The sequence below is a fragment of the Centropristis striata genome, chromosome 2 (assembly GCF_030273125.1).
Source record: "Centropristis striata isolate RG_2023a ecotype Rhode Island chromosome 2, C.striata_1.0, whole genome shotgun sequence".
Taxonomy (NCBI): domain Eukaryota; kingdom Metazoa; phylum Chordata; class Actinopteri; order Perciformes; family Serranidae; genus Centropristis; species Centropristis striata.
Genome location: NC_081518.1, coordinates 29,716,619 through 29,732,041, shown reverse-complemented (window position 1 = coordinate 29,732,041; position 15,423 = coordinate 29,716,619). Strand labels below are relative to the sequence as shown.

Here is a 15,423-nt window from a genome sequence, read left to right as displayed (position 1 = left end):
TTATATGTAACACTTTTCCAAGTCCCCGTCAAGTGTCACAAATGTTGTAGAAAAAGACAAAAAAAGACGCAAAATAAGAAAAAAGACATAAAATGACCAAACAAAATTGCAACATTACAAAAAACGGTTTCCTCCACAACAGATTTTCAGTGAATATTTGTCACGTGACCATTGGTCTCAGCAGAATCAATCATGTCTTCACAGTGTCTCTGAGGAGCAGAAATGACTGTTTGTAACAGGATCTGGTTAGTGCAAACGTTTATTTTAAATGACACATGTAGAAAAAAGAGATTCTGACACAAATGTCAACATTTAAACACAAGTTTGGTTACTTTTTTATAACAGAACTTAATCTGTTTAATCCGATCTGTCAGAAAATTCAAATTCTGGCAAAGCCTGTTTCTACAGCTTCTTTTTGTGATAAGGGTTGAAGGAGTTAAATGAGCTGTGATGCAGAATCTGACGTGACTGATGTTATGACTTATGACACATTTTCATCAGGTTAACTTCAAAGGAAATCCATCCTACACAGGATTTCCTGAGAACAAATTAAAAAATTAACAGTTTCAGACTGTGGGAAAATTGTAGAAATGTCAGGGACCGCCAACATTATGGATTAACATTAATCTGTGTATCGATGAATTAAACATCAATATTTTGTTTGTCCTGCTGGTGTTTTGGTTGGAAAAAATAAAAAAAATGAATGACTGTATGGAAGAGAAAAAGTTGAAAGAATAAATATGATTTCACACTGAGAAGATTACATGACTCAGATCTGTTTCAGCGTCAGCAGCACAGATCTGGTCATTAATCTGATCATATTTGATCCTGAATCAGACACAGGCTAGTTTTTAATATGAACAGTCATATCAGAATTCATGTAACCTTTACGTCACTGTAACCGCTTGTGGTAACCCGCCCCTGCTGCCAGCTTTTACAAACAAACTCTTACTTGGGACGTCCCGCCGTGAGAACCGATGACGGATGGATTAGAACATTGAATAGATGTTTCAGTGAAGTAACTACAACGAAAAATGTTGCAAACTCATGAGAAAAAAAGTAGCATAGTTATGAGACAAAAAATGGCAAATCTACGAGAAAAAAGTTGCAGATTTATAAGATTAAAAGTGACAAATCTAGGAGAAAAAAGTATCAGATTTATGAGAAAAAAAGTGGCAAATCTAGAAGAAAAAAAAATAGCAGATTTATAAGATTAAAGTGGCAAAACTGCTAACAAAGTTGCAGATTTATGAGACTGAAAGTAGGAAAAATTGTGAAAAAAGTAGCAGATTTATAAGAATAAAAATTGCAAATCTGCAACAAAAAAGTAGCAAATCTAGGAGAAAAAGTAGCTAAATTTCTGGGAAAAACGTGGCAAATCTAGGAGAAAAAAGTTGCAGATTGAATGAATGATTGGTGAAAAAATTAGCAAAGTTATGTGATGGAAAAAGTAGCAGATTTATGAGATTAAAGTGGCCGCTCTACCAACTGAGTAACAGCCGCCCCAAGATTAAAGTGGCAAATCTAGGAGACAAAATTTGCAGATCTATGAGATTAAAAGTTGCAAATCTCTGTGAAAAAACAAGCAGATTTATGAGAAAAAGTGGCAAACCAACAGAAAAAATTATCAGATTTATGATAAAAATGTGACAAATCTAGGATTAAAAAGTAGCAGATTTATGAGATAAAAAGTGGGAAATCTACGAGAAAAGTTGCAGATTCATGAGATTAAAAGTGGCAAATATACTAGAAAAAAGCAGCAAATCTACGAGAAAAAAGTAGCAAATTCATGAGATTAAAAATAGAAAATCTAGGAGTAAAAAGTTGGAGATATGTGAGATTAAAGTGGCATATCTAGAAGTAAAAAGTAGCAGATTTATAAGGAAAAAAGTGACAAATCTATGAGGAAAAAAGTAGCAGATTTATGAGATTAAAAATGGCAAATCTACTAGAAAAAAGTTGCAGATTTATGAGATTAAAGTGGCAAATCTGCTAACAAAGTTGCAGATTTATGAGACAAAAGTGGCAAATCTGCCAGAGAAAAGTAGCAGATTTATGAGAAAAAAGTGGCAAATCTGGGTGAAAGGCAACATAATATATATTACAACATATATTATCGCCTCTTTATTTTCTCCTTTAGCTCTATTTTTGGTCCCCACCAAATCCTGATAAAAATATCTGTGTCTTTAGCTGCTAAATGCTCCAACGTGTTCACCAGCTGCTCTCTGACTGAGTCTGAGAGTCCTGAGAGGGAATCAGGACAGAAAAGTTGCAGCTGGACGGATAAACAATGAGCTGAAACTCTTTATAAAGTTGCAGATTCAGCTGTATTAAATCGAGCTTCATTCTGAAACGAGTTGAAAGTAGATCATGTGAAGCCTGCATACATTGTTTTCAGAGTATAACTGCACAGCTCGTCTGTCACTGCAGCTCATTCACATATATTCTGTCCTATTTCTCAGCACTTATGCATGTAAACTGCAGAAAAAGATGGATTCATCAAGTTCACATCCTGACTGCTGCTGCTTCTGTCGGCCTGATGCATTTGATGCATGCTTTGAGTACCAAATTTCAAGTCTCCATGCAGAATTCCTCACACAGAATTACATTTTCTTTCAAACTCTCATTGTACCAGAAGGCCAAAAATATGGACATATAAATAAGTGTCAGTGATTGTGTCACCATGTTCATTAATAAGCTGCTTTAACAGTCTCCACTCTCCTGGTTTCAGTCTGGTTTCAGAGATTTACAGACACAGAGGCAGCTGTGAAGTTACTCTAAACGGTAGCTGAATTCCAGTAATATCAAACCAAAGCAGTTGCAGGGCCAGTTTCGGAGCTGGTGCTAGTGCTGGTTCGCAGTTGGTTCAACTTGTGGATTCATTCTTATTAACACTGAATGTAAGATGTTAAAGCTCCATAAAGTGCAGATTTAAATAAAAAAATATTTTAAATAAAAATAGCGTATGAAATAAAATAGGCCAATCTTTTTCTGAAATAAATACAGTATATTTATATAAGAAAAGAATAATGAACATTACAAAAGAACTAAATATGACAAACCCTAGTGAGGGCAGCATTTATATATAAAGAAAGATAAAACAATTGAACTATATCAATAAAAGCGATATGGTCTAATTCCGTACCACATTTAAAAATACATCAATATATTTTTTATATTGATATATCGCACAGCCCTACATGACCCCATTGTGTTTTCCAGCTTATGAGTCCCAGCTATAATGCTATAATGATCTCCAGGCCTGTATTTACCCAAAAAATACATATTTTGCTATTGTGTTTCAACTTCCATTACCCAGTACCAGCAGCATTAACAGATTTTCTGACAATTTTAGTATAAATTCCAGAGTGATACGGTGGATTCGGGTAATGTGGGACACTTAAGGTTTGGCTGGTTTATTTCCTGCTTAAAGTAAATATAGTCATCAAAACATTTGAGTTGCATTTATATGTATGAAAAGCGCTATATAAATAAAGTTTGATTGATTGATTGATTTACTATTGGTCTACCATGGGTGTCATGTGACTGAAATTACATAAAATATTTTTAAATTTAGAAAAATATAACAAAGTCAAAATTGCAAAAAGTTTCCTATATTACCCGAATTCACCTTACCTTTAAAATGTGACCAAAACCAGATTTACTCCAAAACAAACTATTTAAGAACAGCTTTCAATTTACTATGGGTATGTCTTTGATATGTTTTTTAGGTGTTTTAAGGTTAATATGCAGGAATGATAAGGGGTTAATTTTGGACTTATCAGCAAAGAGTTGGTGCCGCTGTGGAACCAGTTTCCCAGGCCGAGCGCCGGTTCTTTGGCAGTCGAAAACTAAAGAACTGGTTCACCATTTGGTACCGGCGGAGAACTGGCTTGGTCGAAAAAGGGTATGAGAGGACCGGTCCAGTTCCTTCACACCAAACTCTATTTCTTTATAGAGCTGCTTTCAACAAAATAGGCCAAAGAAAAACGATTATTAGGAGCTGGATCAAACGGTAAAAAACAGCAGAAAACTGGATGGAAATGTGACATCTGTGAGGAAGTTTCCAGCAGGTCTGTGCAGCGATGAGAAGATAGTCCTCATCTCTTGATATACAGTCATGGAAAAAAAGTGATAAGACCACACTTGTTTTCTTCAATTTCTTGTTCATTTTAATGCCTGGTACAACTAAAGGTACATTTGTTTGGACAAATATAATGATTAGGATTTTGGTTATTATCAATAAAACCATGGAAAATGTCTAGATATCAACTCTTATCAGCATTTTTTTGTTGTTGTCATTATATTTGTCCAAACAAATGTACCTTTAGTTGTAGCAGGCATTAAAATGAACAAGAAATTTAAGAAAACAATGGTTTAATCATTTTTCCATGACTGTATATTATCATTTATTCAGAAAGACTGTTTCCAATTTTTGCATTTTGCTTTTAACGTTTCCATGTCAGCCGAGTATAATTTTCGCTATTTGTAATCAATGTTTTTCGAATTCTCTGCATTTTTTTCTTTTTTGCATAAATGTGTAAAAAGTGCATAAAAGCAGATTCATGAAGAGTTAAAACAGGACAACAAGACAAACTGCTGACATGAAGATGGAGCAACACAAGTAAAATATTGCTGTAGGTTGTTTATGATTCATATAGACCAAAAATCCTCCAGTTTGGGGACAGCTGTGTCTGAGATTTGTCTGAAAAAGTTTCCCAACGAACTTTCCTGAAGTTGATGATCTTCATAAATTTCTTAATAAACTGTTGTATAACGTGATGTTTCAAGGTGATGACCTAGAAAATGTGCTGCAGCTTCTGTGTGCAGAATAACTGAAGCTGTTAAAGTGGGTCGACCATCGGCCTCGTCATGCCGCCGTGGTTAGAGAGGAGGATCAAAGACACACGGTGGTGACATCATCACAGGAAGTGATGCTGAGCAGGATAAATTGACACGACCTCCAGCAGAACACCAGCGAAGAAGAAGAGCAGGACAACCTGAACCTCCAGCAGAACCCGAGGACCCTGAAGACTCTGCGAAGTCTGCAAAAGCTCAGAAAAAGATAAAAAATCTGGTCTGATTACGAACCAAATAGACAACGAGGACTTTCAAAGCACAAAAGACAAACTTTTGACATGTTTGCAGCATCAAACTCCAAAATGACGGTAAGAAATTAAATCTATAAAATTATTTAAATCCGTGCACATGGTGACGAGTTCAGGACGAGATTTAAACTCTCCTGAACAAAAATAACAGACACTGAGAAGGAAGATTGAAATATTTAAATTAAATTTAAATTTTATTTTATTATGTTTTTATTTCTTAGCTCCAAATCTCTGAAATTTTTCTTAAACTTTTTCAGCATTTTTTTTTTGTATTTTTAATTTAATTTTGTATTTTTAATTATTTTGCAAAAACTGTTTATTTAAGTCATTTTTAATAATTTAATTTATATTAAATTCATATTTAAATACATTATTTTTATTATAATCTTTACTATCCAATTATCATTTTATGTTTCCATATTTTAGCTTCAAACCTCTGAAATTTTCTTTTTAATTTACGACATTTCCAGCATTCAAAATCTTTGAGCATTTAATTTTTTATTTTATTTAAATGTTATTGTTTTTTAAATAATATTGCAAAAACTGTTTATTCAAGCCATTTTAATCATTGAATTTATATTAAATTTAAATTAAAATAAAAACATTTTAACTTCCTTTTTGACCATTATATTTCCAGAAGCTATGTGAAATGTTGAAATATGTTTTACACGTGAAATATCTTAAAATGAGAATTTAAGTGTGACACATTTATAACATATGATTAATTTATATGATGCTGTTTTTTTTAACAGTATATTTCCTTTATGTGCACCTTCACCTCTGCAACATTTGAGTCATTTTATAGATTAAAATTGAAACGGAAGTTTAACCCCTTGTGGTTTTCAGGGTGTCTGTGTGATGATGATGATGATGATGATGATGATGGCGCTGGCAGTACCCATGCCCAAAGAAGCCAGCCACTCCAAACACACCAAGACCCACAGGAAGTCTCCTGATGAGGCGGCGGTGGAGACGGTCCCCCTGCAGCTGGACCCCAACGCTCTGGTTCCCTCCAGAAATATCCGGCCGTTGCAGAATGCCTCCATCTCCCCGTGGACCTACAAGTACGCACAAACCTTTCCACAATCTAAATTTAAGACACAGTAAAAGTAACAGTAAAATAATTTAGAGATAACTTGATGTTTGTTGTCTCCATCCTCAGCATGTCCCGGGACGACACCCTGTTCCCTCCTGTGCTGTCCGAGGCTCGCTGTTTGCTGCACGGCTGCCTGGACTCAGAGGGCCGCGAGGACCTGAACCTGGAGTCCAGACCCATCATGCACCAGGTGCTGCTGCTACGCCGGGTCAAGTCAACGGGGGCGGGGTCAGGCGCAGGGCACAGCTACCATTACCGGCTGGAGTCCCGCCTCATTGCCGTGGGCTGCACCTGCGTTCGACCCACCGTCCGGCACCAAAACTGAAGACCGGTGCCAGGTCGGTCTAAAACCAGGACTGAAGACCGTGGACAGATAGCCAAACAAAAGTTTCAATTGAGATGAGTGGACTTACCTAAAGAGTGGACTGGACTAAAGTGTCCAGAAAACACAATTAAATCTTTAAAAGTGTCCGAAAAAATTATTGCATCTACTATAAAAGCTCAAAATTTTAAATACTGCAGAAAATATGTTGCACTTTGCACAAAACGTTATGAAAACATAACAAAAAAAAGTTCACAGATGAATGAAAATTCGGAAAATAAATCTCTAGGAAATGTGCTTAATCATAAGCATTAGTGTTCTTTTTTATAGGACATCTCATAATTTATTGGAAGTAATTAAAGCGTAGACGTCAGTTCCCTAGTCCTTTGCAGGTTTTATTTTGAAGGAGAGAAAGCCATAACATGACTAAAAGATAAGTTAATGACCTGATTTCCGTAACTTCTGATCTGAGTTTATCTGAATGAGAGGGAGTGCGAGGAGTCGTCTGCATAGAATCGGATTTATTGAACCTCAATGTAGTTAAAACTGTGGCTGGGGAATAAAAAGGACAGAGAATAATTAAAGGACATAAAAGTAAAAAATAAAAGTATATATCCCTCATCATAGTCAAAATTATTAGTGACGATAATCATGATTTTAAAAATCAGAGCCAATAAGTAACATTATTCCCAAAATATGACCTAGTTTGTCAGAAATGACTAAATTGAGTAAAGTAACTTTTAGCTTTACTTGATTTAATTTGAATTATTTTGAAAGTTTTCTTCTGAATGCTGCTCTGTGTTTTCTGATGTTGAGTTAATCTGCATTTTTCTGTCACAATTTTTAATATCTTTTTTTTGTTTGTTTTTATTTGTCTTGAAAGTGAAATCTTGAGAAACTGGAAGACTGCACAAATGGAATTAAAAATGTTATCAATATTAATATTTATTTAACTTAATTTAATTGATTTTAGTAGGTATTTATTAGTGATGTTATATGAATGTTAATGTATTTATTTAGTAGTTTTAAATCAGTAATAAAAGAAATTGCACAAAGCTGTAAAGTGTCATTGTTTTATTCTTGAATTTAAAATATAATGTGATTTCTGTACATTATATTCATCATCATCATCATCATCATCATCATCATCACCCTGACTCCTTACATTACACACACACACACGGACGCACGCAGGCACGCACGCACACACACACACACACACACACCACTGCAGCTGTAAACACTGTACACATTCGATTATTCAGTAGACTTCTTTCATTCATATCATCAGGGGGTGAATGGGTTAATGATCAGCTGTTTCTGCTCATTGTGTCTTTATGGACACAGACATGTAGCTTCCAATGTTAGCATTAATGCTTATATTCAAACACTGTCTTGATATTCAGAGTTTTTGACGTTTGAATTCTAAATAATTTGAATGCTGCACTTTGTTAAAGCAACTGGACAAATACATCAGCCATTGTTGGTGTATTTAGGCGATATTCATGCTGAATTTTGCAAATTTACCAGTCTGTCTGTGAAGAAAGAGTGAAAGACATAACTTCAGAATGTGCACATTTGAATTTCTCTATTTACCTGCAAATATATTTGCCTTCTTGACATTTTGTGACCTTTTTTATGTTTTATAAGACTGAAAAAGCTTAGGAAACCTGCAGAACATAGCAAACTGGTACAGTCCTACGTAAGTTTTCCCAATTTGAAGTGTGTTTAGACTCTGACTCGTTTTGATATATTTGAGTTTATTAACTCGGACTTTTGTGGGTGTTGACTCAGTTTTGACCTGAACTTGTCTTGGTTTGGTTGGACTTGTTGGTGGTCTTGTGGGTCTTGTTCCCATCTTGGACTCTCAGTCTCAGACTCCTAATCTCCTCTTTGGTCTCCTGCCTGTCCTGGTATCTGTCTTGACTCGGTCCTGACCCAAAACTTTGTTGTAATTTCCAACATCTGAACCTCTGTTGCTGTTGTTCTGTTTTACAGTAAATGTAAAGATCTGACTGTCAAGCAGATGGAGCTGTGAAACTCAGGTGATCTGTTTATCCAGGCAGCAGAGACTCGTCCATGTTCAGGTCGAGTCAGGTTTTGTCTGACGAATCATTGTGACATAGAAGAAGAAGATGCCAGTCTCACTGCTGCTGTCCAGCTGGATGTTTTCAGCTCCTTTTTAGTCACGTTTCCTTTTGGGTTCAGATCCAGTTTTTATTTCATTGGGTCCAACTTTTTTCTCTTTACAGAAGACTTTGAGTCCTTGACACGAACACAATCACACACACATGAACACATTGGCACTGTTGGCATGGCAACAAAGCACTGTAAAACCCCTGTGAACCATCTGATGATGAATATGCAGCGTTCTTCACAAGTCTTTTTCGTTACAAAGAGTTTGTCTCGTTAAGAAGAGTCCTGGTCGTACAGAGGAGGCGGAACAGTCGGACTCAACCTCGGTTGTCCTGCTCCTCTTTTATTCTTCTTCTTCTCTCACTCTGTTCAGAGTCTCTTCCTGTCAGTCTCCCAGTCGGAGCAGCGCCGGGTTTGCCGGCACATTAATCCTCAGCTCGTCAGCTCTCCAAAATGGCTTCCAAAGAAAGTTCAGCTTGTGTTGTGATCAGGCCATCAAGATACCTGCAGGCAGGAGAGAGAGGGCGGGGTTAGCTCGTTACTGACACATGGACAACAAAAGGGCAGCCAACATGTTCTTCAGATAGACCAAAAAAGTTTAGAAACATTATTTAAGTCAATCATTTTTCCCCTTTAATAATACAAGTTGGTTTTGTATTTTATATGGCTGTAAAACCTGATTCGTCAACTTTACAACGAGGTAAAACTTTAAGGATTGGCTTCTGTGGAATGTGCAACACAGCTAAACGTGTGGGTAAAAATGTGCCAAAACCCCCTGCAGTATCTCCTGTTGGTGTCTTGTTCTGAGCTTCAGATGCTGCAGATGTGAGACCTGATTGGCTCTTGATTAGAGTCCTGCAGCTCTGTTGACTTTGTGAGTGCTGTACGTTTGTCCCTTCAGGATAATAGCTGGTGTTCCTGTAAGCAGGCTGCAGCATTATTTGGTACCATTTCCAAACTCAGGACCAAGTTTTGTAGACTGTTGAAGTTAAAGACAGACTGTGAAGTGGAGGAAGACAACACCCCAAGAAGACCGGTTCGTCACCCTGGCTTCACTGAGGAACCGTCGGCTTTCTTCCACAGATGTTTTCCTTATTCCTGTGGGAGAGTGCAACCATCCAATCCACCTGAAGCTCAGAACCTGAGTGAACACCAACAGGAGAATACTGCAGGGGGTTTTGGCACATTTTTTGGGCACTACCCACACATTTAGCTGTGTTGCTGAGAAAAGTTTTACGTTTTTGAAAAAAAACCCTGAGTTTAATGGGAAGATACACCTCTCATGTCTATGAACAATCCCCTGAGAATGTATTTTTGTTGTTCTTTTCAATGTCTTGAAAATGAGATATGAAACGCTAATAATTGAGCTTTATGAATGAATGTTAGGTGTTTTTATAGACCAAGGCTAGCAGTTCCTTTTGTTTAGAGTCTTTATGCTAAGCTAAGATAACCATCTTACTGAAAATCTGACTCTTGTTCTCAAAGGTCAGCCTCAATATTTTGTCATTTTTGTGGACTTTCATCTGTAAAGGTTTGTTTCACTAAAGAGCAGGCTAAATAATATAAAGAGTTAGTTAAATGAGTAGTTTGACATTTTGGGAAAAAACACTTTTCTTTTCAAGAGTTGGATTAAAGAAGATCGATACAAATCTCATGCCTTTGTTCAGTAAAGAGCGGGAATCAGGATGTTCTTAGCTTAGCTTAGCATCAAAGTGGGAAACATCTACACAAAATCCACCTACCAGCTTCTCTAAAGATCACTGATTAACATGTTGTTTATTGTTCATTTAATCTGAACACAAACAGAAATGTAAAGACAACAGTTTGTTGTTAGAGGGGAAGTTATCAGTTCTATACCATGTAACAGCAGTGTATCCATCCATCCAGTTCTTCTGTGCATTGTCCGAGAGCTTAGGTTTTAGTAGTGATGTCCAAATAAAGCTTCATGAACCATTTGTTGCATTTGTTGACCCCAACAGATGGCCCTCTTGGTTTAAACACAGATTCAGGGAGTGGAAATTCAATGCTTTCAGTGTGAGCCATCAGAAAAAAAGAAAATGGTTCATGAAGCTTAATTTGGCCATCTCTACCTTAAGGTTTGGTGACAGTAAGGGCACAATGGTAAAGCTATACTGACTGTTGTTGAAATAGTTCTAGCACATTACTCCCCAGAAAACAACAAACTAAAGTTTTTTACATTTCTTTTTGTGTTCAGATTAAACAAATAGGATGTTGAACTGTGAACTTTATAAGCTCTGGACTGAGCCAGGCGAGTTGTTTCAATCTGTTTTCAGTCTTTATGATAAGCTAGCTAACAGAGTCCAGCTTTGTACATTACAAACAGACATGAGATTAGTATTGATGTGAACTGTCTCTGCAGTGAAATCCCACAAAGTCAAACATTTTCCATTTAACATATTTTTGTAAACCTGTCTGTATATTTGTCTGTCTTCATGTTTTGTCTACCCAGAATGCCCCTCTCCTCCTCCTACTCCTCCTCCTCCCGCTCATCCTCACCTCCACACTGTGCTTGTCCTGAAAGACACAAACACAAACTCCATTTAGTGATTTATTCATAAAATACAATCAGAATCTTTTCAGTTGAAATAAGAGAAAACCATGACGATAAAACCTGCGTCCTCACCTCCTGCAGGCGCTCCTGTGAGGCGTTCAGGTGCATCTGCCGCAGCTCCTTGTCGGCATCAGCGCGGTGCTCCTGACGCTCTTTGGTTAGAGCTTTCTGAGCGACTTCACGCTCGTGCTCCCTCCTCTCGGCCAGGTGCTTCAGCAGCTCCGCCTCATGACACTAGAGGGAGATTGAGAGAGGAGGTACAGTCAGTTTCTACCTGCATGAATCCCATTCATTTTTTTATTAGATTTGACAAAACTATGCTGAATCTAAACACAAGTTTGTTGGTGGTCTAGTTTTCCAGTAGCTTCATTTCTGACCACGCCGTGATGTGCGACCAAATCAGCAGTGCTCCGTGTTTGGTCAATTTGAATGCCAGTCACAAATCAAAAGACCTCAAACTAGGTTGCAGACTTAATTCAGACAATCAGACATCAGGCCAAAAAAACCTTAAATTGAAACTTTGAATTTCTTCTATAACTGTCACTCAAAATACTGTGAAATAACTTGTGGAGTTCCTCAAGGATCGACTGTGGGGCCTCTGCTTTTTTGGTCCACATTGAAAAATCTCAACAACTATTGGCTGCATTGTGATAAGATTTGTTTCAGACATTAATGTTACCCTGAGGATCAACTGCAATCGTTTTGTTTGTCCAATAGTTTTGCTTTTGAACAAACACCTGCAAAACACTAATGAGCTCCTACCTAGTTCAACTTTACAGCTCATCTATAAAGTGAAATGAGAGTTGTCAATTGTAGTGAGAACTTGTGTGATTTTGCAGTAACAATAAATAATCTGTTCACAGCTGTCTCTGTGGTTTTCACCCACCTTCCTCCTCTCCTGGGCGGCGTCCAGCTTCTTCTGGATCTCCTCCAGCGAGGGTTTCTGGCGAGGTGGCGTGGTCGCCCTCAGCTCGGGGCCGCCGTCAAAGGTGGGCGGTTTCAGGATGACCTCGAAGGCCTGGCCACTCGTCCGCTTGCTCAGCTCGATCACTTCCATGTCCCGAATGTTGCACAGATTCAAGTCCACCACGCCGGCTGCAAAAAGAAGACAAGATCATGAAACAACCACAAACTGATAGAAAGTTCTTCTGCAGCAGGAAACAACTGAAGATAATAATTTTTATTAACTATTAACTTTATTGAAGATTAACTTTATGTCTGTGTGGATTTGTTCTGTTCTTGGTATCCAGGGCAAAGATAAGCAGGTCGGGTGAAATGGAGATACTGATATGCAATGCATTCAAAAGATAATAAACTGAGCACTAGATATAATATCTTGATTTTGACTGATGTGTGCAGTAGTGGAATGTACCTAAGTGCATTTACTCAAGTATTTACATTTTATTCTACTTTATACTTTTACTTCACTTCATCTCAGAGGAAGATATTGTACTTTTTGCAGCACTACAATAACTTGACACACGAGTTAGTCTGCAGATTCAGAATTGAAAACATAGATAAAGAACAACTCAGAATGCATCATTATTGATTAAGCTACAGTCGATGAGGAGCTCCAAAGTTAGTGATGCACATATTAATGCATCAGTGATATTATAAACATTGTCTTAAAATGGATCATTCTGCATAATAACTACTTTACTTTTGGTGCATCAAGCTTATTTTTTATCCCAATACTTTTGTAAACAAAACTTCTGGTTGCAGGATTTTCCCTTGTAACATTGTGGGGTTCTACTTTTACTGCAGTAAAGATCTTAGTACTTCGTCCATCTCTGCATTACCATCTTTTACTTAAAATGTTGTTTATCTCTCTGGAAAAATATCAGAGGGATCATTTCCAAATGATTCTAAACATTAATAACATTATTCTGTGTTTTAGTGATGTTATGTTTTGAGCCAGAGAAGGAAAGTGCTGCTGACCTTCCTTCTTGTCCTCCGCCGTGTCACTGGCTCGGGGAAGGATGCAGGAGCAGAAGAGAGACACCAGGGGGAGCTCTCGCATCTTCTCTCTGTATGCTGGATAATTCAGAGAGAGAGAGAGAGAGAGAAAAGCTTTAGCTCAGACGCAAATCTCTGCAGATTCACCAAGAAACTCTGAGAGAATCAGTCAGAACATGAAGTTTTACCTGCTAGAGTCATCGTGCTGCTGCTGCTGTTCTCTGTCAAAGACACTGTGGTGAGGTAGAGTCTGTTCCTGCAAAGAGACGCACCAGGGACATTAGAGTGCAGCAAGCAGAGGAAACACTGAACTCAAACTGTGTTTTTATGTTTTATCTTTTCCCAGAGTAAAGAAAGCTTCTCTGCAGCGTGTGTAGGGAGAAAACAGCAACTAAACAGAACAAAAGGAACTAAAAAAGACAAACAATATGAAACAATTCAGAAAAAAAGTGCCAAAAAGACAAACTGCATCCTCAACATGAGATATTCAAGAGTTTAAGGAGTTTAAGGCCACTCAGTAGTCTGCATTAAAACTTGTTTTCATATTTTTTTCATGCATCATTCTGTCATTTGGTCAATTTTTTCCTGTTTGCAAAGTTTGCATGTTAAATAATACAAATGTCTATGATATGACTCAGAAGATTATTCATCAATACCCGCATGCTCTGTAAAGGTTCCTCCACGGAGCTGAGAGTCATTTAGATTTAAAGGTCAGATTGTGACGACTTGTTTAAAGATGTGACTCATTGATATGACTGTGAGCTGTTTTTGACTTCAGGAGATTAAAAATAATTAAACCAAAGTGTGAATCAGACACAACATGCTGCAGGAGTTCAGTGAATCATCGCACAGCTGCTGCACAAACACTCCAACTTATTTAGCAGCAGCTTTTTACTCTTCATGAAGCTTCACTTTGTAAACTCACTCAGTGCAGAAAAAAATCCACAGAAACATCAAGTTAAAAACAAAACAGCTGAGCACAAACAGCAGAGCTGCAGCTGCAGGACATGATATCTACTCATGCATCTTTTCTTTTAATCTCTGCACTAACTGCACTAAAATAATGCCAAATATTCAAGTCTAAACAACAAACATGAAGAGATTCAGATTGCAAACAGAGAAAAGCTGCAAATCTTCACTTTCAGGTCAAATTTATAGAATAAAAAGACTAAAATCATGATACTGTTTGCCACTTAGTTTTAAATTAAGTATCTTTTACATGCAAACACACTGTGAACACTTTGTGTGAGTGTGTGTGTGTGTGTGTGTGTATGTGTGCAGGGACTAAGCGATGATGTCATTGTTGCCAGTAAGCGCATCACCTTCTGCAGAGAGCAGTGAGTCGAGTCAAACACTGAACTGACCAAAAAGAAAAACAAGAGAAAGAAAATCTGCAGCAAAGAAACAAAGAAAACAACAAAATGATGAAAATAATCTGCAGATAAATAAAAGAATGAATAAAAGCAGACGCGTGGAACCGGCTCTCATTTGTTCACGTCTGTTTAAAAGAAGCTGCAGCCATCTGAGCTGCAAACATGCAGGAAGCTGATAAATGAAATAAAAATAATGATAAATACATGCAGATATAAATTAATATGAATGTAAGTGTGCAGCTGGACTCACCCTGCAGTGATGCTCGTCTCTCTGTTCACACTGAAGATCTGCAGCTCAGCAGCATCAGCACCAAACAGCAGCCTGCTGCATGACATCACCCACGACACATCTGATTGGCCGGCAGGGATGCTGGGCTGTGATTGGCCCAGCAGGGCAGAGGGAGGAGGAGGAGGAGGAGGAGGAGGAGGAGGAGGAGGAGGAGGTGGAGGAGGAGGTTTATTTCAGAGGAATCCTGCTGCTCACTGACAGTAAGCTCTTCATCTTCACAGATTTTACTGGATAATTCAACCAGAATTTCACTGGTTTTCTTCACAGCTCATTATGTTCACACACAGTGCCGAGAACTTCATCACTTACTGCTCATCTGGTCAGAAAAAGTCATGAGGTCATGGTTCACAAAGAGCAATAACAGAGAAACATCTGGGATAAACATCTTGTGGAAATTAAGCAAATGTGTTTTTTTTTTAAGTATAGTAATGTGACATGTACCATGTGTTCTACAGCAGAAAAAAACAAGTTACTGACTCCTTTACATACAATTAATTCTAATAATAAGCAAATAATTGATAAAAGTCTACAAAAATATGAATTAAGATAATCAAACAACAGTAAAATATTC

At 37.5% G+C, this 15,423-nt stretch overlaps 2 protein-coding genes across 2 annotated transcripts; one reads left to right on the top strand and one right to left on the bottom strand.

Annotated features, from left to right (window-relative positions):
* Positions 1-5,138: 5,138 nt before the first annotated feature.
* Positions 5,139-6,529, top strand: il17a/f1 (interleukin 17a/f1). Its single transcript, XM_059356594.1, has 3 exons — positions 5,139-5,168; positions 5,955-6,172; positions 6,271-6,529. Exons 1-3 carry the CDS (start codon positions 5,139-5,141, stop codon positions 6,527-6,529), a joined length of 507 nt encoding a protein of 168 aa, XP_059212577.1.
* A 1,110-nt stretch (positions 6,530-7,639) lies between these two features.
* Positions 7,640-14,858, bottom strand: LOC131993845 (stathmin-4-like). Its single transcript, XM_059359905.1, has 7 exons — positions 14,814-14,858; positions 13,379-13,446; positions 13,173-13,268; positions 12,121-12,329; positions 11,307-11,468; positions 11,180-11,197; positions 7,640-9,166 (listed from the first exon to the last, which is right to left on the bottom strand). The coding sequence occupies exons 2-7, from the start codon at positions 13,389-13,391 to the stop codon at positions 9,158-9,160; spliced, it is 507 nt and encodes a 168-aa protein (XP_059215888.1). The 5' UTR covers positions 13,392-13,446; positions 14,814-14,858; the 3' UTR covers positions 7,640-9,157.
* Between the last annotated feature and the right edge of the window lie 565 nt (positions 14,859-15,423).